Below are 25,404 nucleotides of genomic sequence, written 5' to 3' on the forward strand. Positions count from 1 at the left end.
ACAATAGAAAAACAGGAGCTAAATCAGTGTACAGTGTCACATTCCTCTATGACTTGACAGTGAGTGACTTCTTTTTTTCAATAAACACAAACCTTTATTTTCAATATGACACTAACTGCAAGCCACTAGGCCAATCTTGTTATTTTTCTTTAAGAAACTTCAGTCAACCATATTATCAGAAGACTGTCATGAGAAAGAGGTGTTTTTTTTTCTTACTCTATTCTTTTCTAGAGCTTCGAAGCAACATCAATTAAACAGTCAGACATACAAAAATAGCATGCATAACAGCCCGTTTGTGTCAAAAAAAAAAACAGTCCACCGAGGGCATGATTGGAAATTGCAAATAAGCTGCTGCAAAGCCCAGAGTTCTGCAGAGTCCGGAAAAAAAGACATGTCAAAAAGACAGACAGCGCATGATTATAAATCATAATGAATTAAGACAAAGTTGATGTAAAGACGTTCATAGAGAAGGTGTGAACTGTCAGGCAGGCTCTCTCTCTCTCTTTGCAGTCAGTGATGAGTTTCCAGTTCCACGATGGTCCACTCCCCCTGTGGAGATGCAGCGTCTTCCGGGGAGAAGCTGGTGACTGTGATGCTGGTGGAGGAGTCGTCCATGGGCGAGATGAGCTCCGCCCAGCGCTTGAAGGTCTCCTTCTCCGAGGACAGGAAGCCCTGCGAGTCCAAGCAGTCCCGCGACAGCGACAGCGTCTGCTTGATGAGGTACTGGGCCAGGTTGAGCTCCTCGGGCACGGGGTTTATGATGCCAAGGTTGGACTCGTGGTCCGAGAGGAGCTGCCTGAGCAGGCTCCAGTCCCGCTCGGCGAACTCATTGCTTTTGTCATCGTCCCCTCTTTGCCGCTGCTCCTCCTCCTCCTCCTCCTCCTCCTCTCTAACATTCCTGTCCTTGTCCGAGCAGCGCTCAAACGCTTCTCCCACATCCGTCTCGTAGATGGGGGAGAGGGCTTTGGACGGTCGGCGGTCATGTTTGCCGGTTTGATCCAATCTGTCACAACCATTGTCCCCTAAAAACAATTGACAATACTGCAAAATGACAAAGTGCTTCACCGCTCCACAGTTCTTTTACACATTTCAGAGACTAGTGACTGCGCACTACAATAAAACACTGATAACTGAATGTTTACTCTTAATGCAACTGTGTCCTGTAACAAGCAGGGAAGTTAGGTGAGGACAGCACGGAGAGTGACACTGACGGTCACATTGGGGTCAGTTAAATGGCTAAACCATCACAAACCTTAAATCCATTAGTTTGATATTCACCAACTTCCAACATGGATGTCAACGGTATACAGTTGCTTTAAAGGTAATGCAGGGTGACCGCTGACCTGAATGCATCTCTTTATCCACCTGTTCAAACAAAGTAAGCCATGCATCGCCAGCACCAGTGAACTGGACACTGCATGTGTCCGTCAGTAACAGTGAGATGTGTTTTTGAGATTTACGTGCAGGTCTAATAAACAGACTTAAATATTTTCACAAAAAAAAAAAAAAATGCAAGCAACGGTGCTTTACTTTAGCAGCACAAAAGATGGCACACCACTGAGATTCTTTTGTCATTCTGAGTTTTCTGTTTCTTACAATTTCAAAAAAAAAAGGCAAAGGATGACGTCACCGATCACCGTTTGATAATGAAAACAAAACAATTGACATGTTTGCAGCGGGATGGACCCTCAGTAGTGGTGCAGCAGGATTTCTTATGACTGTGGCAGTGAAAAAAGAGAGACATGGCAGGACCGTGACGGCCGCTCTAGAGACACATCACACACTTTACAGAGGAGGCTGCTGACACTACACCACAAACCTACTGAACACAAGCTTATAGACAACAACAACAACAACAACAACAACAACAGGCTTCTTCAAAAGTAAAAGCCTACATATCTAGACAGATATACGTCTACTGGGTATGACAAAAGGTAATATGTATGATGGAGAAAAAAAAAAAAGATGACAGATGGTAGAGGGGAATGTCAAAATAATTTAATAATAGCATGCATGTGTGCAGTGCAAAATAAAACAAATACAAACAAACAAACAAACAAAAAGAAACCTCAGGAACAGGTACATTCTCCAGTAGAAATAACAAAAATGAACAGCAAGGAGATGCAAGGGGAAAGTCCCCCGTTTAACACACTTTTCTGAGAAGCAGTGGCAGTTTAGTGTCATCTATTAAATGATACCTTAATGTCAGGTAGTCACTCAGAAGAGACTTCAAGGAAAGCATTACTCGCTTGTAATTTACTTGAACACAAATAATAATAATAAAAAAAGGTGCCACACAGCTGTTTAACATCAACACATCTTTGGAAATTCATTTCCAGATGTTAGTGTGATTACTGTCAACTGAGAAGTCGAGCAGCGCCTAGTGATGCTATAACTGACGTGGTGTACCACAAGGTCCAGAGCTGTCTGTGCTTTTTTTGGCACCAAAGAAGAAGCAGCGTCTGGAACCAAAAGTTTGTGTTTCTCAAAATGGCAACGGTTCAGTACATGAGAAGCCAAACACATTCTTCTTTTACAATAAAGCAAAACCAAAAGCAACACACGCGGCAGCATCTGCGGGGGGAAGGGGTTTATGGGACATGTAGTCGAACATTTGAAGAAACACAAGCTTCATCAACATCACTATCGGTGGCATAAAATGATCTCAATGATGGTCAGTGTAACAGTAATTATACCAACAAACCACAATTGATTTGGCAATGATATGTTGATGTTAAAGTCATATTTAAAGCACCTTCCACTATGTCACATGATCTATGGCTTGAAAAAAAAGGCCAAAGACTGTTCCACTGCATGAAAGAAATGACAAAAATAATCAAAGAATCTTATTTTTATGTACATAAAAGTGCATTGGTATGACTATGTCACAGGCCTTGTCGCAAGGCAGATTCTTTTTTGACAAATACAATTCTCTGATCAGTCTTAATGAAATGTACACTGCCCCCCCCCCCTTTGTTGTTGAGTTACCAAAGCCCAAATGCCTCTGCCTGAAGGTAGATCAGTTGTTTTAAAATGTACACTTTAGGTTACTTGCTATGATGAAACCAATCTCCATCTTCAAAAGGATATCGATGTTGCAAATTCAAATTTACAACAGCTACACAATCAATGGGTTGAAATGAGAGGAAGCTTTAGCTATGAAAATATGATGACTTCATTTGAATTTGAACTTGTATGTTTAACTAGGTACTGCACTATATCCTTTTTTTCTGAGAGAGGGATGGGTATACGCTGGATGTGGGTAAGGTCTAGGGATCAAAGCGGAGGAGAATGGATCTTGCGGGGATAAACTAAACCTTCACTGATGGAGTTTAGGGATAAGAGATGGCTTTGGATTTGGGGTCTAGGAAGGGTCCGTAGATCATACATTACCTGCTGGAGATTGTGCAGCATGTACAGGAGACTCCCCTGTCAGCTGAGGCTCATTTAAGTCTAGATGTAAATCAGCTTTCTTGCTTTCTGAAGGGTTGCTGTGATTTTTACGCGGCCCTCCGTTGTATTGTTCAGTGTGCCGCAGATCCAGGTGGCACGGGCGCTCCTGGGGAGGTAGGTCTCTGGCGTCGGCGTCCGGGAGGGGGCCGCTGCACTTCCCTCCATCGGCCTCATCCCGTGCGAGCTCCCGGATCTCTGTGAGGAACACGGAGGATTTGTCTTCCCGTTCCTTGATGCGTTTTCCGCGCTCCGTCTCTGCACTTGTAAGGTGGCCCGGCAGGTGGTTCTGTTGGTCACCGGCGGGGGCGCAGTTGGACCGAGGCGCTGCAGAGTCGGACTCAAAAACGTCACAGGGGGTTGCCGCGTCATCGGGCTGTTGAGGCGGAGTTTGGACGCCGCCCTCCTCTGAGCCCAGCTCCTCGCACTCGTCGACGGAGAGCAACACTGAGCGACGGAAGTTGGAAGACTGGTAGTCGGGCTGGTCGTTCTCCTGGTCCACGCCGTCGTCGTCGAAAGCCAGGTTGACGATCCCCTGGAAGAGCGGCGAGGGCTCAGTTGGCGGCAGCGGGCCCGGAATCACCTCAACTTCGGACCTCTCGTCTTCTGTGGCCTCATCTTCGTCCTCCTCTTCTTCTTCCTCCTCCTCGGAGGAGAAGAGCTGCGGGTCGGGCACGCTTTTCACCGTCACGGTGGCCTCGACCTCTGAGGGCTCCTCCTCGTCGGGAAGCTCGTCTCTATGCAACCAGGAGCGAGGACGCTGCCTTACCGCCTCCTCCTCGCTGGTGGTTTCTGCTTCCCGCCCGCGCAGCCGCACCTCCACTCTCAACCCCGCCCCGCCCTCGCATATCTTCAACTCCTCCGGGGTGCTCGTGTCGCTGCTGCTGCGGCCCAGGAAGTCGTGACAGCGCATGGTGCCGCACTTGGACACGCCCCTGTCGTTGGAGCAGTCGTCGTCCTGCGAGCCCCCTGCGTCGTAGTCCTCCGAGCGGGGCTTGATGTCGTCGGAGGACGTGGTGTGTGTGCTGCCGGTCTCGGACCCCGGGCTGACCTGATGGTGGTTGCCGCTCCAGGAGGAGTCCTCTAAGGGAGTGTCAGTGCTTCCCATGCTGCATGAGGTGTCTACGGGCCGTTCGGTGTCTCTGGAAGAATTTGGGGAGCCGACCTCGTGAGCTTGCTCTCCGCTGATGTGAGCTGGGATGACACCGCTCAGAGATGGTTTCACTTTACTCCCTTCAGTGTGCTTGCAAGTGTCTGCGTTAGCACATTTGCCATGGGGGGGCTTGTGAGCTGCTGGTGCACTCGTAGTGCTTTGCGACAGTATTTCAGTCTTCTGGAGACTCTGCTGAGGGCTTGATTCTAGTTTGAGGCTGAGTGGATCCCCTCCACTCTGGCTTGTTGGCTGTGTGCTGCGTGCTGCAGGCTGGTCAGACAGCGATACCTCCTGCCTTTCTTCACGCACCGCCATATTCCCAGTGTTTACAGTTGGTGCAAGCTCGGTTTTACAGTCTGAATTATTACCATTCGCTGCCTCTTTTCCTTTGGTTCCCGATTTCTTGGAGGCAGATGCAGCTGAGGTTTTGGAATGTCCTCCAGATTTCGGAGAAGCTTTCTCTGCAGATGAATCAGTAGCGCTTTTCGGCTTTGGCCCAGACTTGGCAGCTACAACTGAAGATGGCTTGGAGGGGGCTTGAGAGGCTTTTGGTGGTTTAGTGCTGGATTTAGCCGAGGCTCCAGTCACCGAAGCGGGTTTGGTGATTTTCTTTTTATGAGCTTCACCGGCTGCTTTGTCTGGCGCTGAGGATTTCAACCCGTCTTTGCCGTCTTCTCTCCTGGGGGAGGCTGGCTTTTTCATGGAGGATCCATGCTTAGAGACTAACCCAAAGACAGAACAGGACATTAGGACGTTGCTCCAATATACTGACAGACATTTGGATGAAGCAGACTGAACATCTCACCGTGGTGGTCCGGTGTGCCTCGTCCCTTGGCGTCTACCTTTGCTGCCGTCACTCCGCTGGACGCTCTCTCTGCTGCACCAGTCTTGACTTTGCCACTTTCTCTCGCACTGGACTTGTTGGTAGGACTGCGATTGGTTGATCAAAACACACACAAACGACAGAGTGACTACACACGTTTTACCAAAAAGATCCCAAATAATGAATACCTCTGGCTCACATCATCGTTAAACAATATTTAGGAGAGCAGTTGCAGGGAAATGAAACCCCAAATAAATATTCGACACCAGAGCGGGGCAGCAAAGCGTTTCCACCCAGTTTGTCAAGGACAAGCTGCTTTAGACATGAGCTGATTATCAATGCAAAGAATTTCAAGTTGTTACTTGTGTCCTTGTGAAGGATGTTGCATCCTGCGTATGAACAGAATATGACTGTAGGAACCAGAGAACAGAGAGCACACTTTGCTGTCTGCCCAAGGTTGATGGATTTTCATTATCCGACATCTTAGCGAATCTACCGAGGACAGTTTGATAGAATCTACCTGAGATTGTCACGATAGAAATAATATTACAAGTCAGCTTTAAAAAATTCATAATTTACAAATGATTTGTATCGAGGGGAGTTCAATGTTAACTACTCTCCTGGAGTATCTTCCCTCTGAGGGTTTACAGCTAACTTCAGCACAATGTGTATCCTCCACAGATGAACACCTGTGCCATCTGTTTCTTTACACAAGACTGTAATCCAAAGATGTTTTCTTAGGCTACCAGCTATTTTGTTGGCTAACTTGCACGGTTGCTTTCCAGGGAGACTGTTAAATATTGATGTGCTCCCGGGACAGATGGAGTTTGGATGATGCAGATTGTAAAAAGGGATATTTTTAACATCTTTGAAGGACAGATAAGAGGCTCGTCAGAAAACGCTACGCAGATGCTTTAAAACCTCCTGACAGCCGCACGTGGACTAAAAAAAGCCACCAGGTGATACCGTCATCATATTTGTCCTACATGTACATTACTGAACATGTAGGAAGGTAGGTTTGTTTTGCTTCCTAGGCCCGGAATGCTTTCCGCTAATGGAGGTGGGTGTATTGGCATTGAGCTCAGATTGCAATTTGGCTTGGCCATGTTAGGAATGCAGTGAGGATGCATGGCACTCAGACTTGTTCAGACTAAACTCAAACTCAGCCTTACAGGCTGCAGTGCGACCGAACACACACACAGTCAAAATAGTCAGTTCAACTGATTTCAGTCATTTTAGAGTAGGTGACTGCGGTCAAAAGTGCTTTTGTACAATTTAAATTGATTTAGCGTTCCTTCAAGATTTTGATTCTCATGATATATCTTTGGGTTACGTAAACTTTTGTCCTTCTGATATACCTTCTGTATTTTAAGTTCCAGGCCCCGTGTTTATCCTACGAGTTGTTATTGGCCATATTTTGTCATTTGAACGCAGCCTCTTCCACGGCCATTTTTACATATAATATATACATACAGTGGGTACGGAAAGTATTCAGACCCCTTTAAATTTTTCACTCTTTGTTTCATTGCAGCCATTTGCTAAAATCAAAAAAGTTCATTTTATTTCTCATTAATGTACACTCAGCACCCCATCTTGACAGAAAAAAACAAATGTAGAAATTTTTGCAAATTTATTAAAAAAGAAAAACTGAAATATCACATGGTCATAAGTATTCAGACCCTTTGCTGTGACACTCATATTTAACTCACATGCTGTCCATTTCTTCTGATCCTCCTTGAGATGGTTCTACTCCTTCATTGGAGTCCAGCTGTGTTCAATTAAACTGATTGGACTTGATTAGGAAAGGCACACACCTGTCTATATAAGACCTTACAGCTCACAGTGCATGTCACAGCAAATGAGAATCATGAGGTCGAAGGAACTGCCCAAGGAGCTCAGAGACAGAATTGTGGCAAGGCACAGATCTGGCCAAGGTTACAAAAGAATTTCTGCAGCACTCAAGGTTCCTAAGAGCACAGTGGCCTCCATAATCCTTAAATGGAAGAAGTTTGGGACGACCAGAACTCTTCCTAGACCTGGCCGTCCAGCCGAACTGAGCAATCGTGGAAGAAGAGCCTTGGTGAGAGAGGTAAAGAAGAACCCAAAGATCACTGTGGCTGAGCTCCAGAGATGCAGTAGGGAGATGGGAGAAAGTTCCACAAAGTCAACTATCACTGCAGCCCTCCACCAGTCGGGGCTTTATGGCAGAGTGGCCCGATGGAAGCCTCTCCTCAGTGCAAGACATATGAAAGCCTGCATAGAGTTTGCCAAAAAACACATGAAGGACTCCCAGACTATGAGAAATAAGATTCTCTGGTCTGATGAGACCAAGATTGAACTTTTTGGCGTTAATTCTAAGCGGTATGTGTGGAGAAAACCAGGCACTGCTCATCACCTGCTCAATACAATCCCAACAGTGAAACATGGTGGTGGCAGCATCATGCTATGGGGGTGTTTTTCAGCTGCAGGGACAGGACGACTGGTTGCAATTGAAGGAAAGATGAATGCGGCCAAGTACAGAGATATCCTGGAAGAAAACCTCTTCCAGAGTGCTCTGGACCTCAGACTGGGCCGAAGGTTCACCTTCCAACAACACAATGACCCTAAGCACACAGCTAAAATAACAAAGGAGTGGCTTCGGAACAACTCTGCGACCATTCTTGACTGGCCCAGCCAGAGCCCTGACCTAAACCCAATTGAGCATCTCTGGAGAGACCTGAAAATGGCTGTCCACCAACGTTCACCATCCAACCTGACGGAACTGGAGAGGATCTGCAAGGAAGAATGGCAGAGGATCCCCAAATCCAGGTGTGAAAAACTTGTTGCATCATTCCCAAGAAGACTCATGGCTGTACTAGCTCAAAAGGGTGCTTCTACTCAATACTGAGCAAAGGGTCTGAATACTTATGACCATGTGATATTTCAGTTTTTCTTTTTTAATAAATTTGCAAAAATTTCTACATTTCTGTTTTTTTCTGTCAAGATGGGGTGCTGAGTGTACATTAATGAGAAATAAAATGAACTTTTTTGATTTTAGCAAATGGCTGCAATGAAACAGAGTGAAAAATTTAAAGGGGTCTGAATACTTTCCGTACCCACTGTATATTCATTAATATATACATATGACATAATATAGATAATAGTGGAATGCTACACAGGAGTCAGTCTGTCTCAGAAATAAGGAATATCTCTATTATTTTCTGAGTATTGTTTATTCAGATTTGAACAATGCTCTTTCATTAGTTGGTCTGTGTACAGGAAGCACCAACGTTTGCTGGATTGTTCCCTAAACCCTCAAAGAGAATCTCACAAATCCTCAACTGGTAGAATGGCATTTAAGGTAGATCCACCCAATTGGAACGTCCAAGAGGAAGTTGACAAGGACATCACTTAGAGCCTTTTGATGTTACACCTAGCATTTCACCGATTACACAAGACACAATGAGAAAGCACACTGACTCACCTGCTGATCTTTGCTGTATCCGATTTCTGAGGAGGTTTCGTCAGTGGGGATTTGTTCACTGCCTTAGCCTGCTGTTTGGGCTTTGTACCTAAAACACAGGAAATGAACCACATGCACAACTGTTAATTAGAATCTCAATTTGCTGAAGAATAAACCACAAGCTCTTCAGGGTAGCAAGGATACACAGTGAGGGAGGGGGATGTGCTGCTAGTGAGCAAGCTCACATCACAGTCATGTAGAAAGTCACTTTCAGGGTGGGGTACGGGGACACATGCTGCGATTGTACGGGCAGGACAGGAAGCTGAGGCCCACTAACATCAGTCTGGGTTACCCCGCCTCCTTAAACCCCCCCCCAAAGAAGCTCAAAGTGATCAGTCACACGTGTTCCCTGTGGGACAGCTGCACAGGCTTTGACGTCTGCTGAGAGTTTCTACGCTGCGCTTTGCTTCCTCAGAACATCGACATTCATACATGACACTGCCCTCGTCTTTCACAAAGCCCTCTTGGCCATAACACAACATTCCTCATACTAATTAGTCTGCAGGTCCTTTCCGTATATCAGCTACGGTATTTTGCCTGGAGCGTAATACGCTAAAGCTCGTCTACTCTGTTGTCCTACATTGTAATTGCCGTCGGTCACGACGATGAAATGTAAAGAAGTCAATAAGGAGAGTGAACCTGGGATGGAGTGGGTGTCGTTGCGAGGGCTGCTGGAACCGTTCTCTGGCGAGGCGCTGCCTGATGTGGATGAGGCGCTGGGCTGAGCGTGGCTGTTGCCAACAGTGCTGTCAGACTTTCCCGCTGAGCTCTTTTGAGCCTTCACTGCCCCAGTCTGGCTTGTAGACGTGCAGCTCGGGGGAGACGTTTTAGGCCTTGCACCAGGGTTTGGCTTCTTTTCCTGCTCCCTAGCGCCATGAGAGCTCCTGGGGCCATTGGCGCTGGCTACGTCCCGCCTGGCCCCCGCGGCTCCTGTGCCATTGACAACCGGCGTGCCAGCTGACGCCGTCTTTGCTTTTGCGGCTACACTGCGGTCCCCTGGCTTCTTCGCATTCTTCGCCTTGGACGTGGGACCCTCTCCCGGTTTGGTGGCTGTCCCCAGTCCATCGGACTTCATGGCTGATGCAGCGCTACGGGAGACAGAAGTTGCGTTTTCGGACACCCTCTGTGTCCTGTGCACAGGAGGACTCTCAGGTGCAGATGAAGGGCATTTTACCGCCCTCGACTGCAGGGGAAAAATGTACCAAATTAGTCACGTAACCGTGAGGCAGGATTAATCAGCAAAGACCCAGGGCATGGTCATATGGAATATGAATAACATTAGTGCAGATTACAGACAGGCAACGTTCTTGTTTTGACTGCATCAAACCACTTTGCCAGAGATCTGTAGGAGCTCCACTGCTCTTAACCGCTCATGCCTAACATGTTGGCAAGCCCTCCCTGGACGGCTTATTTTAGCTATACATCTGTTTAGAGAGGCCCTGCTGCTAATTCTATACTGCATCTGTAGGTGGGGCATTTATGACATATGGCATCTGTTGGCTCCAGACAGTCATCACCGTCAGGGATTACACAAACTTACACGGATGTTTCTAAAACTGCCTCAAAAGTTCACATCATCAAGCTGAGTCAAAGTCAGAGTTACAAGTCAAATAAAACGTCATTGTGTTTTTGTTTCTGAATCAAAATTAAACCGTAAATAAAAAGATAAATGTTAATGCATGGTAGGATGATAATATTACCTGGGAGCTCGTGAATACAGGCTTTTTGCCAAGTCTTCGATTGTCCCCTTTATCAATGGCATCTGTGAAAACAGGATAAAAGGAAGACCGACGATCAGCCATTAGCCAGTTAGTATGCAAAACACACTGTTCAAGAATAAAAAAGATGAAAAGGGCTGCACCAATTGTATTTCCAAGATGCTAGAGGATCTATTCTATTCATTCACAAATTCCCATTTCCACACCCTGTGTTTACCCTTCAGGAAACAAACAATGAATCAATGGGTCGATCAGTCAGGCAAGGACTAACCCAAACAAAGCACAGACATTTCTAGACTTAATACAGTACAATTATAGAACCTACTGATTTATTTTATAATCAAAAGCAAATGAGGTGAAATGGACTCTATTTGCTTGTGTTATGTTTGCATGTGAGACCTGGAATCCGATTTCACTGGCAAGAAATGTACCAGTAATAGCAACACGCTGATACCAGCAGCCAAATTAATTATTCATGCGGTTAATTTCAACACGTTACAGCAAACAAAACAGCACATTATTTGTAACTGAGGAAGCTTCTAGTCATGGTCGGACCCACAAAGAATCCAGGCTTTCACTCCCACCCATGAAAACAAGACGGTTAAGAAGGTAGCTCACATGAAGCAAAATGTTTAAGAGCAGCACTGTGCCAACTGTATATGGGTTAGTAGTAGCCAGGCGGCTGTGTAGAGAGAAGCCATTAAGTATTAAATCAGCCCACAGCATATGCTCCAAGGGCTTCGGTTCATCTGCAGAGCCACTGCTTCAGCGCCAGGCTGGGTTAGGGGAGGGGGAAAATACAGACACACCGCAGCATTAATATCCTGCTGTGTCTCACAGCGAGGAGTTCCTCCCTTACCTGCCAGTATCCTCTCTCTGTGTTTGGAGGACAGGGTCTCCCATCCCTGCGTGTGGCGGACGGCGTAAAAGGTCTGAAGCAGGAAGGTCCACAGCCGACTGCGCAGCGTACAAATCTGTTGCCTGAATGGCTGGCGGTAACACGGAGGAGAGAGTGAGTGAGAGAGCAAGAGAGAGAGAGAGGGAGGGGAGAAGAATGGAAAGGGGTGCGCTAAGGCACAAGCGAATCAGCAGCTGCTTGGAGAACCTTTCACCATGGCAACAAATACCCCTCCCTCACTTTCCCTCCCCCCTCTGTCTCTGTTGCAGAATTCACTTGAGCTCCCTTGAGCAGAATCAGTGATGTCAGCGGCTGATGCCCATTCTCCCGTTTCCACGCCTGATTATAAAAACAGGGCTGGAAGGCAGGGGAGGAGCCATCTCCGCCTCCTCCGCTGCACTGACCACACACACACACACACACACACACGCACGCACGCACGCACGCACGCACGCACGCACGCACGCACGCACGCACGCACGCACGCACGCACGCACGCACACGCACGCACACGCACACGCACACGCACACACACTAGTGAAGGCCGCTGGCACACGTCACAGTCTCCCTCAGCCTAATCCATTCTGCCGTACTGTACGGTGGTTACAGGGGTTATGTGCTCTAACTTGTGCAGCCAGGTCCCTTTCTCCTGGAAGTCGGCTCACAGGATTAACCCGTCTGCTTTGTTCGTCTTTAATCTCTTAACTGTTTGACAGACACCATTTAAAATTATTCTCACCGATATTAACAAAGCTTACAGTTTGAGACTTTCGAATGTATCATCGTGATTTCATGCTTAACTTCCACAGGCCACCATTTCAATACTTGTTGATGCATCAACTCATAGCTATAGTCGGCTTCCATCTATATTTAAAGACGTCACAGGTGAAGGATGGAGTTGGCGGCTTGGAGAAGTGATGCCCTCCGGCATTGAAACAAACAAACGTGCTATAATCAAAAACATTTCTAGTTCTAAATAACCGAAACTGCTACAGGTCAAAATTGGGATGAAACTTGTGATGATGTTCTTGAGACTCACTGGCTGCATCCTCTGTGTCGTGTGTTGTTAAAGGTAACCTGTGGAGTTTTAGACCTCGACTGGAGAGCAAATGAATGTATGGCTGAAAGCCCCAAAACCACCATCATAGAAGCCCTTCTCCACCCTTCTTCGTACCAAAGCAGAGCAGCGTCAGACCCATTTCACATCCTGGTTAGGAGCAGCGCTGCAAAGTCATGTTGGACAACTCATGCCGACCCATTCAGACCAACCATGAACACATATTTACCCAAAAGTCCTTGCTTTGGTCTGAAATGCCAAGTAAATGTGGAGTTTGCTCTTCCAAAGCTGTATCCAGAATGAAGTAAAGCATATTGCGATGATGAAGATGAAAAAACACGATCGTTGTTAGAAAGGATGGTCGAGTAAGTCTAGTGGAAGGAGAGAGAGCAAACACTTCAGAGCAGAAAGGTAAAGCTGTGTTCACACCTGTAGAAAAAGCACTTTCTCCATTGAATACTAGTCTGTTGAGGGTTCAAATTGACTTACAACCAACAAAGGGAAACTCACCACCTTCTATGTGGCTGTCCAATCAGTGTCTATGGTAAATGTATTCAATTGAAGCAAGAAATTCCTCAGTGCCCCCTATACTGACCCAGCAGGATGAGATCTGTTGTCCTTCCTGCATCCAGCGCCGTCATGTGACGCAACAGTGACGTAGTTGGATGAAAGGAAGAACTACAAACTACTTCAGCTTGGATCTGTGTAGCCAGGTGGCGTGCTCTAAATGCTACTCAAAAACAGTTCTGTTTGCTTGTATTGCAAACTAGATACATCTCCAACTGAGAAAATGACACCCCGAAAATATGAGTGCAGAGGACGCGGATACATGTTCCCGTGTTTTGGGTAACTCAGATATTCAGCTGTATTTAATTGGGCACGGCCGAGGAAATGCAGCATAGAGAGGCCAAGGCTGCAGCTGCATTAGCCGTAACAGAGGATAAGGCCGGCAGGGATCCTCCAGGCGTTAGCAGCTAGCGCCTAATTCATACTGCTACATGTGAGCACTGCCGACACAGCTCCACAAGCAGGACAACTCCGCTTCCTGGTCAATAAAGCAACGCACTGAGACATGTATTTCCTCATGGATTAGATTTATCATCCCTCCAGGCATTCCAGAGATATCACGTTCACGAGGATGGACACAAAAAAACAACGCATCTCAAGGTACAATTACTAGCTTTTTACAGAGGTTCCAACAGCATCTTACAGTCTTCTCTGGGAATCCCACCATTGTTGAATCAAACGCTCTAATCTCCGACTCAAGTCAGATAGTTGGAGTTACTTTGTCCAAACTAATCGAATCCTTCAGGAAGATCATTAGCAGCAGTTGAAAGCTCTGGCAAAAGCTAGTAAGTGAATATTGAGTTTGCTTAGAATCAGACCACATGTCACCTTTTCGGGCAGTTTTAGTGCACTTGTTTGGTCAGAATTCAGGCTACATCGACTCTGTTCTCACTGGTCTTAAATGAACGGGACTAAATGGGACCAGGACTACACAGTTCAGATGTGAGCACAGCACATTAGTCAGAGTGGGATGTCTGATTTGAAAAGACAACTGGTTCAGTACAGAGAATGTGCTTCATTTCACCTCCTCTTGTTTTTGCCCCCCGTCCTCTTCCATGTCATCTCCACACAGATAGTGCACAGCAGCGAAAAGATCACAGCAGTTGTCGACAGCCACACCTTCTCTGATGGCCGAACACAGCTTCTTCAACAACGTGGGCTCACGGGTAAACTCTTCCCTCTGTAATGGAAGGTAACACACACTGAAAAAAACCCCCGTAGAAACCAAAGCCCCATCCGTCCCCAGGTCGTCACAGAAAAAGCAGAGTGCATTAGCAGGACTGCACCGCCGCCTTACCCTGCAGAGGTCCTGGAAGGCCTGAGTGTGGATGACTCTGGGGAGATGCTGGACGATGACATGCAGGCTCTCCTCCTGGAGCTCTGTGGCGAGACTCCTCACCTTTTGGGCCCACTTGACTTCCGGGAGGCTGCCAATCAACTGCTCGGTGCCACAGAGCATGGTCACCGCATTCTGCACAGTCTAAATGTAAACGTCTATTAGCTAAAGAAACTCTGGCAGAGGTGCAAAGCACAGAATAAAGTCAAATGAACACAGCCCGATATCAAAGCACTCTCTTATCTCTGCCCGGGACCTATTGATCGGTGGAGGGAGTCCCAGAAATGCGTAATGGTTCTTGGCCAGCTCTGAATCTTAATACTTGCCAAGAGCGAACAATAGTACATTTGTCTTGCTTTACTCACAGAGTGCACCCCGACTCTTTGATAGTGATGAAAGACAGACTCGAGATTCAATTACCAATTACAAGGCTGGATCACTCTACATCCACGTCGTATTTCTAAATGAGTCTGTCTTTAATAACTGACAATTTAATAAAAGGTCATGTTTGATTGGATTATGTTTGAAGTTCCTTCCTGTGGAAAAAACAACTCTGGAGAACGGGTTGATGATATTTGTGCAATTACATGATCACAGTCCTGCTGATGACTCCGGGGGGAGGAACTCACCATGGTCTCAGTTACCGCCGTTAGACAGGCTCCGTGGAGCTCCGGGGACAAGAGGGAGAAGTTCCTCTCGCACCAGGTCTTCACATAGTGATCAGCGACCCACCTGGAAACACACACATCGTGGAGAGTATCTGTAGATGATTGCCTTTGGGTCTCTGTAACAGGAGCGTTTGGTTTCTGGGCAATTTGACTTTTTCCACCTTAATCAGTCAAAAGGAACTCACGGAGTCTAAATGTAGTGAGTGAGGATGAGAAGCTCAGTAACGCACTGCTGCACAGAGCAGCGCAGCTTCCATTCACCGTCACACTCGCATGACTCATCAGAGACAAACCCCCCCCCCCCCCAACCACCACCAAAGAGCAGGAGCATGGTTTGCCTGCAGAAGAATCAGCTGCAGGAGAACTCTAAAGGAAATGTTCTCAGTTTGTGCGCACACAAATGCATCGGAAGGAAATATAAAGACATGACAGCACACAGGTTTCCAGTTATATCTCACGTTATAACGCAGCACACTAGTGTCTATGAAGTATTGTTTCCTGGACAGCAACCTTTACAGATGCCTTTAACTCTGATTCACTTCACTTAAACACAGCTCAGATAAAACAACACAAATCAATCAAGACGTGTGAGAAATTTATGCAGATTTTTCTTAGAGTAATTCATTTTGAGAATCACAAATATTGATATGTTTTTGCTCAGCAGAGCGGTGCATTGAATCACATTAATGCAAATTGCATTACACAACTAACCCCGAGCGACTTAATAACACAGAAGTATGAACCCACATGCTGGTTACCTAGCAACAAGATGCTGATGTAACCAGCGGTGAGAACGGTGACAGGTTAACGTGTCGCCCTGGATTTCATATTACACAAGCAACTTTTAAGGTCAAGTTTGACAAAAGAATCAAATTTCGGGAGCATTAATAAAAGCGTAGTGACTTTTCCAAATGTTTACGTACATCATTTTCCATCTGTAACACATTTCTAGGAAAGCAACCACAGACACACTCACCTCTTACACAGCGTGTGGAGGTTCTGAAGGCCTAAGGCGTGCGTGAGCGACAGACACTCCAGAACCGTTTTCTGAACCCCGTCGATTGGCTGCCGAGAAGAGAAAACAGCATCACTATTGACACCGAGCATGCAGGCGCCATGTGAAAGCAACGAGTGTAAAGCCAAAGCAATGAAGAAGGGATTTGTTCTCCGTGTCTTCAGCTGTGATACTCCACATACTGCTGTGTCACTGTTGTTCTGGACTACAAAGGGATCACTGCACTGAAGAGCTCTGATGTACGATGATAAGATTATAGAGAAGAGAAATATTAGAAGTAGAAAAAGTCTAACTATCATTTAGAATCAGTAACGTGATGAGGTGTGATGATGACACTTTGCATTCAGAGTGCATGCTGTGTGGATCACATCAAGCACTCTCTATTGACAGCTGACTGAAGGTCAGCCTTTCAAGTCGGGGTGCATTGATCCAACTTTTTCTCTCCCGATACTGGTTGTCGTACCTAAACTCTAGTGCTCTCCTTCACTAGACCTCACTAACTCATTGGAATAACTCGTATGTAAGGTAACTTGAGGCCAGGGATTATTGTGGTGCAACAAAACTAATTCTGTGGCCCGCCGTGATTAAATGAATGGAACTGAATTTTTTTGTTAATGGCTTTGACAAACAAAGAAGAACTGGACCACTCAAATCATGGCAGATACCCGATCCACTTAATGAGGTCGGTATTGGCCCAAATTTCAAGTAGTGTGGAATGAACCGGTTCTCGCTTCACAAACTCAGTACATTCAACAGATTTCCCAGAGCACAGGAAACACGCTGCTGTGATGTGTAAGAGCGTTGTTCACGGAGGCCTGAAATCCTTTCATCTGGTTACATGCCATCATGCTATGGTGGCATATCAAGCCTAATATTATTCATGTTTGTGTTTAGGTACACGTGTACCTACCGGACACATAGTAATAATAAACCTATGAAATCCCTCGTTTCTCCTCTCATATTCACTAGTACTCCTGATGTATAGCTGACCTTGGGGAAGAAGCGGCAGTAGTCCCGGGTCAGAACCATCTCCACCACATCTTTCAGTCCCTCTAAACCCAACATGTCTGCTGCCAGCACCACCTGACTATGGGACAGGAGACACCAAATACAGATCAGGTTGTATTCTATGGCCCTGTATTCAAATTATGGACAGTCTGCTCAAATACAGCACCTGGCACTGGCTCCAGGTGGCAGATCCACGATGGCCCCATACATGAACTGGAGCAGGATCTCCATCTCATCTGGCCCTAAACTGGAACGGTTAACAAAATGATAAGTTTACAAGTCATATTCCTCGTGTTAACATACAGAATTGTCCCCGAACACAGTCTAATGTTATCTCGGTGAATCCAGGCACACAGTGTTTTATTGTCTGTACTGGAAACACGACTGAGGATGCTGTAAACAAAGCCCATATATCATGCAGCACTCGAGCTATGTGACTGCAGCCCGAGGTCCACTTCACAGGATCCCCCCCCCCCCCCCCCCGCCCCGCCTCGCCTCGCCTCGCACGTCAACGCAGCGGCTCCTCACTCTGACAGCCGAGTCTTCCCCCGTTACCCTCAGATCAGTAATGCTGAGGCGGGTGACACGTCTCTCCCTGGAGGAAAAAAAAAGGGGCCTCATTTGCCTTTCCCCCGCTGTGAAGAGAGACTGCGAGACCAGTGGTGAGAGGTCGGGGGGGGGGGGGGGGGGCTCTTCAGCAGGCAGTGGATGAGAAGACGTTTATGTGCCTCGCACAGGCAACGTTGCAACCTTGCTTGGTAGAGAATCAAAGCGAGCCATTTGCAATTCCTCCGGCAGTGGGTGGCTGTGTGGAGTTCAAACATGGCATTGAGAGTGAGTGAAACCCCCCCCCCGCCCCCATACTGTACGGAGCCACCTCTGTAGCGGGGCCTGAATAATGAATGCGGCACATGCAGTAATTCAGCCGTGTCGTTCAGGAATGAAATGTAGCCCCGCTCGAACCAAGAGCGGAGGTGTTATTATCGATCCATGTGACCGGCTGCACGACGATACTGACACGGCAGTCTTACCCGTGCAGAGTGATGCACTGTCTGGAGCTCTCCATCCAACTCTCACTCAGCATGGCTCGGAAGTACTGGGACCGCGCACACAGGATCGCCCTAGAAACCCATCAAAGCATGTCAGATCCGCCCACCGTTTTAATATTTCACATGTCATCACTTAAGCCTGTGTGTGCTTAAGTGGCTTTGAAGTGACAAAAATATAGTGCGTGTTCTGTGGTCTCTGGAGACGGTGTATTTTCTGAAGATTGTACTGTCAGATATGGAAATATAGTACTTAATTAGCTTCAATAAAGAATAAGGCTGCTGATATTCTAAATCACATGAAAACCAAAATTGATCCCTCTAACAAGCACTGCGTGTGTATCAAAGCATGAGGCATCTTATTGCTCTGGAGCTCCGGAAGCTATTACACACTCAATGAGCCGTTGAACCGAAGCACAGGGTGACATAAATATGACACTGTTGCTCAACACAAACACTGTCCTGCTGCCAGAAACACTTACTGCAGCTGATTATAGCCCCCAGCATATGCACTACGTCCTCCTGTCTGAGTTAAGTTTGCTAGAAATGACGGTGCCCATCTGTTTTAGGAAACGACTTAACTTACACGATATGTTTGTGCCCTTTTGTAAGTGTACATGTAAAGGTGGAGAATGACTTTCTCTTGATACATCCTTCTACTTTCCCCTGTCTCGGCTGGAACAGTTGTGTGTGGCTCGGTCCGTTTGTTTCCCTTTTACAGAGCCAGTGCTGTGTATGAATAAAAAATTAATTTGAAGCATACACACAGTCTACTGGGTTAGAATCGCTGACTCCACCGTCAAGTGTTCAGTAGGAACCAAAGGGCTCCAGGCTGAGAGCCACAAACAGGGTAGATATAATCATAAAGTACTGTGAGAGCCACAAACATATCGTTGCTGTTACGTAGAATAATATGCAGAATAATGTCAGCATTTTAATCTTTAAATACATGACAGTGTAATGGAAGTCAGTTGGACCCCTCTCTGTTCACACATGAATTCTTCCAGCATAACTTGTTAACTGCTGATCCTGTTTTACTGCCGGGTGTAACACCGTGTGACTTCATAAAAGGAGTTTATAATACGGATACAATTCTTTATCACAGTATGTGTCATTTGTTACATCAAGATTGTGTTATAGACCGTGGAAGTGAAACTGAGGAATAGTTAACTACATGGTAGATCAGCCCGAGGCAATACTGACAAACCCACATGATGCGATCTTAAGTTCACACCAATAACTTGTATCCATACAGAAGAACTTCATCTAGGTATCAATATCAGAGCTATGAGAAACATATTCAAGAATAATGTGTAATGCCCAACATTCATTTAACATTGACCAACATTCAAAGGACACCTCAACATTATAACCACATGAAGCCATAATAAATCATATTCAATTCTTTGCCATGCTCTACTTTCTATGATGTGCAGCTGATATATTCCTTTCTTAGTAAGTGGAATGAATCAATGTTGAGCGCAGTGAGAGGTGAGATTTATTCGACAAACCCAGACTAGGTTTTTATTTGTATTTGTATTATTAGAAATTCCTATTTGAGCAAAAAGGCTGCAGAAGCCCTGATTCAGTCTCCGGGTGCAGCGCCTCACACTTTGCCGTTCAAGAGATCACTGCTGCAGAGCAACCAAAAAGAATAGCCCAGCTTCCTCTCTCTGACAAGCTCTCTCTCGCTGGCTGCTCCCCTGAGCACGAGCTGGGAGAAACCTGTCTCCATGGTTACCAGCTGCTGGTACCACCTCTGCATCGCTGAGTGACCACCCAGCGCTGAGTGTTAACAGCAGATGTGCGACCTCTGTGGTGTTCTACATCTCGTGGACGTGATGTGCCAACGTGAGCGTGCTCTCACCATGCCTGCAGCCTATGATGATGACCAGACGAATGAAAAAGGCTGACAGGCCACCAGAAGAAGCTCTACCTGTGGCAGCAGAAGACCTGCTCCGCTACCTGGATGGTGATGTCACACTGCTCCCCCCTCTGGTACAGATCCAGCAAGTCAGCTCCGAGGCCCGAGGCCGGCTCAAGAGCAGCGTCTGGAGGGAAGTTGAGATGGATCATGAGGAAGGGCGGGGGGGGCACAGGTATTTGTGTGTGTGACAAAGCAGCGGTAGCTCTCACTAAACCACTAAAAGTACGGCAAAAAGTGACCAAAAGGGTTTAAAAGTGTCCATAGTGTGGCCATGCTGCAATTAGCGGTAGCGGCAACAGGGATCCAAATGAGATTAGCTCCTAAATGGATTACCGCTGAGATAACATGATGTGAAGAGGGGGAGGGAGGGGCCACATAACCCAGAATAAACCCTCTGTGGAAAACACTGTTCGTCTGTTTACCTGAGTCATAGGAACTATGAAGGTCCGCCGGGTCAGGGACAGGCGAGGTACTTTGTGGTGCCGAGCCCTCCATGCCTGGGATTATTTCAGACGAGCACGTGCTCTGGTCTGCTGTGTACAGGCGCCTGCAGAGGGCGGGAACTAAAGGTTAATTAAAACTAGGCCTTCACACTTATTTGAGTTACAGTCTCATGTGATGCAATGTGACTTCAGTGACACACACAGGCTGAGCAGGATTTTCTATTTAACCTCAGTGAAGCGTTTCATAAAGTGACCAGCAATCCTCTAAAGTTACTAACGAACTGTAACAGTAGATTTGCCACGAGTACTTCTGAAATATGCCGTAGCATCCCGGCATGTTCTGCCATATAAATCTGGCACCGGAAATTGATATCGGTGCCAAATCTGACTGGAATCGTTACTAGCTGCTTTATTAAATTTAGAGGCAAACTCCAGGATTAAAATATCATCATTAATTAATCTGTGGATTCTGTTTTATTTGAATAATGGATCAATCATTTTGTCAATTCTCCACAGCACAAGTGGATTCAGATTGCGTGTTTGGTCCGACCAACAGTCCAAGAAGATATTCAATGCATATAAAACACAGAAGAGCAGAATTAATCAGATCACCAGCAGCAAGGACACTCAAACAAATAACTTATTGTCAGAATAGTTTCAAATCAATATTCTGGTGATTGTCGAACTGATTCATGAAAAAAGGATCTAACGAAACAAATCATTTTAATAAGATACCTGTGAATGCATAAATATGATATATTACATGGAAACCTGAACTTTGGTGTAAAAGGAGCTCTGATCACTCTAGACTCATGATAGTGAGACCAAACACGACGACTCTTTCTTCTTGTCCCGATTATAAACTGCTAACGAGACTCTGAGGGGCCGCTCTGCAAAACGGCTCAGCTAGCAATTTACAGATGATTGTAAACAACGATACACTTCAGGATGCGTGCGACTCAACACCGACATGAAAACGAGACGCATTATAGGATGGCTGCAGAGTTTGTGATGCCCGTTGCAAACAGCAGCAGATCCTGCAGATTAAGGACGGAGCGCATGGCGCCCTCTGTCAGAGAGTCTGTGAAACTGTAACACCACAAGAGAGGGATAAATGCTGTCTCCACACGGCCCGACTAGAGAACACATGTAGAGATGTTGCTTCACGTGAAACTATTCAGCGGTATTCTTTTTTTTCTACAGGGGCAAATATAAATCGTCTAAAAGCCCAAGGCGGAAAAAGAAACAGCAACTATAAGCTTTATTTAACATTTGACCCCCTCCCCCACGGCCTACCTGAGGAAATCCTTCAACCCGGACAGCTCATAGCCGGACAGATGGACAGCGGAGGGGCCTTTGTGTGTCTGTCCCTGAAGGACATGAGGAGCTCTGGCCAAGAGCACGGCTCTGTGAGCCTGAAGCGAGCCGGACCCAGCGTACAGAGAGACATCCGCCTCCAGCTCCTCCTGCAGCAACCTGGGGAAATGCATTAAAACACTTTATTAGGGAGCAATGTCCTCAAAATTCTCTTTCACTAACTGATTAAAGGGAAAAAAGCATACATGCCCACCATCAGTGGGAATCATTGTCATTGACTAGAGAAAAAACAATACAACACAAACTATGTTTGGAGCCAATTTGGCCAAATGTACACAATAAATAGAAGTTGTTGTGATAGCGATACCAGTACTGGAAACGCCTGCTGCATAGCCTGAGATGCTGGATTGGGTATTTAACGTACATTTAAAAGCCAACATAGAAACAAAGAGCTTCTTATCCAACCTCTAACATCTACGAGGCCTATTTCTCCACTTCAGACCACCACGAGCACAGTCCTGAGGCGGTCTGCTTCTTCTTCTCCATCATTATCTCTCGTCCCGCCTCTATGACTGATCTGGGTGACCCAGAAACCAGTCCGCTAAAGGCCAACGGGGCGGTATGAGATTCAATTTGCGTGATGCGATGTCCATTACTGTAAACCTCTGATGAAAAGTGCCAGAATTAGTGCAACAAGCAGACTCACATCCCTGTCAACTAAAACCCAATAAAACTGCTGCAAAGATCCCCGTGAGCTTGTTTCTGGTGAGTCATCTGTGAGGTTTACTGTGATGTTGCTCTGCGCCAGGTTTTATATTCCAGATCCACTGATCCTGTTAGCTGAGGGGAAACCCCTGCTCTTGTCTATACTAATATGTAACAAAAGTATCTTACATTTTCTAAATTCTAGGATGTATTTTGAGACTTAAGAGCAGTATTTCACCTGATTATTGCACATAATTGAAACCTGAACGGATTTGTCTCATTTCACCCAGTTAGTGAATTGATATGTTTATTTGCTGTCAAATGTGTGTGTACGGTATTTTTCAACTCTTCTGCAGTTTTCTACAGGATTCCTGACATTTGAAAGCAGTTTAACAAAAATAATCTGAAGTCACAGTCCTTACTTAAAGCTTACTTCACGTTTTCAACTACACCTCGCAGTCTTTCTCAGCACAAGTTCACATAATATAAATTTGTATTTAAAGCAATAAAAAGAAGTAAGGGTATTTTAAAATGTAAAAAAGTAATTTCTATGACAACTAAGGAAACTCCATCCTTTGAGATCTGTGTTTGTATTGTACTTTAATAAAGTTAGAGGACTCACAAGAGAGGGATTACACAGATTAAAGCAGCAGCAGAGGCCGGGATATCCTGACTCTTTGCCTCTAAAGGATCATGCTCTTTGACAGTGTTGACAATTTGATTGCATCTAGCGGTGGGGTTGCATACCTTTTCAAGACTGTGGTAACATGAGCCACAGAGTGCAAAGCCCCGGTAATGCCACTCGCCTCACTCAGAGACCATCCTCACCATAATGACACGATTTAAGGAGCAACGGACTCTGACGGCGGCTGGCGGTACCACGGTTTGTCACACTGCGGCTCACGTTACCGCGGTTTCACAATCACGTCGGAGAAATACGGTGGATTTCAGGTAACATAAAAAAAAAAGAAGCAAAAGTCTTTCTGTAGAGCCAATGTTTGGTTTGTTCGCACTGGTCTAAAAAAGTAAAAAAGAAAGCAGTGCAACACATTTCCATGAAGAGGACTCCTCCCTATGGAGATATGAAGGGCCCATCCGTAGCTGATAAAAACACAGCGAGATTGCAACGAAATCATTAGACGTTCCCGTCTGATTTTAGAAAAAGATTTTATGTCTTAAGTAAAGGCTGAGATCCCCCCAATGACATCATCAGGGTTGTTTTTCTAACTGTGTAAAGCGCCTCTCGAGCCACACAAGAGAACCGCTTTAAAAGCAACTACACTTTGTGTCAAGTAAACTACACTTAATGACTCAAATTGGTGAATCGCCCCTTTAAAAACTTAAAAGTGGTAATTGAGTAAAGATTTTTGTGTCAAACTTCTTTTATATGACAGCAATGATCCTGATCACACTGGATGAACCAGCTGGTCTTTATACCAGTTCAGTGCTACTGAATGGATGATGGCAGGCCATTCACAGGCTCCAGATGAAATCTGAGTTTTTTATATTTCACAGCCCTGCGTTGCTTTGACCACAGTGGGAAAACTCTTTTTTTTTTTTTTTTTTTAAATTGACATTTGCCAATGATCAATTTTTTAAACCGTGCTTTTGCAGTCGAGTGCGTACCGTCACACGCCTTACCTGTCAAGGTCTGCAGATAAAGCAGATGATAAACATCTCCTCAGCTGCTCTTTGTGTCTGCGCTCTTTGGCCTGGAACTCTCTGGCAGCCTCTGTGGTGATCATGGTTCACTGGGTTCTCTGAGACAGAGACAAGATGGACACATGTGAACTCAAAGAGTAGCAGGAATACATCCCAGCGGCATGAAAAGGAAAAACAAAACAGACACTGCTGGAATATAACAAGCCACATATGATGCAATTTAAGGCTTTTATATTTTTGAATCATATGAGGTCAGCTTGACCCGACTCCCTGAGGTCACACGAGCTGATTGGCTCTGCTGTGAGGAGTGCAACACAATCTCTCACCAGACACACTGACTCACGTTCACCAGCAGTACAACCCAGAGAGGCGCTGTTTACCGATTTCAAGAAAATCACTTGAAATGGAAAGTGATGACCTCGCAAACCCGACACGAATTCAGTTAATATTATGTGTCCAATAAAACGATTTAACAGTAACGTTAACGTTACGAATAAAACGAGAATAATAGCTTAATTAGAAAACCAGCTTCTCCTTATCTTCCAGGAAAACACTGACATCACCAAGACTGACCAGCTTCCCTCTATTTTCCTATTAGTTTAATTTATTACACAATAAAACACCCTCAGCCACACTCGTACAAACATAACGTCACCTCTGCTTACACGTGTATTGTTCTTGCTCTCTGCCCGACTCGTTCTGTGCTGTGAGCTGAGTAACATCACTCTCATTTTCCTCTCGTAGCTAGCATGCTAGCGCTAGCTAACATGGGCTAACGTTACCGCTAGTAACACTAGTTAGTTATTTTCTTGACCCTTAACCCCTGAATGCCTGCTGACATAAATGGACCGGTAGAAATGAATTGTATCAAATGTCAGTCCTTAGGTGTGAGGTTCCGTAACGAGCTTGAGTATCTTCATTGACGGGCTGACCCACTGACCGATGTTGTTGACATCGCCGCTGCACGCTGTTCGCCACCCGCTAGGACGGGACTCACAAAACGCAGGAGGAGTGGACAAGTCGTCACACCCGGAAGCTACGGCACATGCGCAGTATAAAATAGGGCGGTGCCGTGCCCATGTGGACTCAAATGATGCGTTGAGGTACTG

The 25,404-nt window shown here is 45.9% G+C and overlaps 1 protein-coding gene across 3 annotated transcripts; it reads right to left on the bottom strand.

The window, feature by feature from the left end:
* Window positions 1-71: 71 nt before the first annotated feature.
* btbd8 (BTB domain containing 8) lies at window positions 72-25,334 on the bottom strand. Of its 3 annotated transcripts, none has more exons than XM_031872935.1 (19): window positions 25,236-25,334; window positions 24,275-24,393; window positions 21,908-22,087; window positions 20,591-20,715; window positions 20,178-20,292; window positions 18,227-18,316; window positions 17,362-17,442; window positions 17,178-17,274; window positions 16,149-16,237; window positions 15,134-15,236; window positions 14,466-14,648; window positions 14,193-14,348; window positions 11,506-11,635; window positions 10,629-10,690; window positions 9,568-10,111; window positions 8,890-8,977; window positions 5,409-5,533; window positions 3,394-5,325; window positions 72-1,022 (listed from the first exon to the last, which is right to left on the bottom strand). In XM_031872935.1, exons 2-19 carry the CDS (start codon window positions 24,376-24,378, stop codon window positions 511-513), a joined length of 4,716 nt encoding a protein of 1,571 aa, XP_031728795.1. In that variant the 5' UTR covers window positions 24,379-24,393; window positions 25,236-25,334; the 3' UTR covers window positions 72-510. The 3 variants fall into 3 exon arrangements, with proteins under 3 accessions (XP_031728795.1, XP_031728794.1, XP_031728796.1); XM_031872934.1 differs by having other exon boundaries at window positions 24,961-25,333; XM_031872936.1 differs by lacking the exons at window positions 18,227-18,316; window positions 20,178-20,292; window positions 20,591-20,715; ... (1 more) ...; window positions 24,275-24,393; window positions 25,236-25,334 and having other exon boundaries at window positions 17,178-17,270; window positions 17,362-18,219.
* Between the last annotated feature and the right edge of the window lie 70 nt (window positions 25,335-25,404).

Source organism: Anarrhichthys ocellatus, unplaced genomic scaffold (genome assembly GCF_004355925.1).
Source record: "Anarrhichthys ocellatus isolate YVR2014 unplaced genomic scaffold, GSC_Weel_1.0 scaffold67, whole genome shotgun sequence".
In the NCBI taxonomy this organism is placed as follows: domain Eukaryota; kingdom Metazoa; phylum Chordata; class Actinopteri; order Perciformes; family Anarhichadidae; genus Anarrhichthys; species Anarrhichthys ocellatus.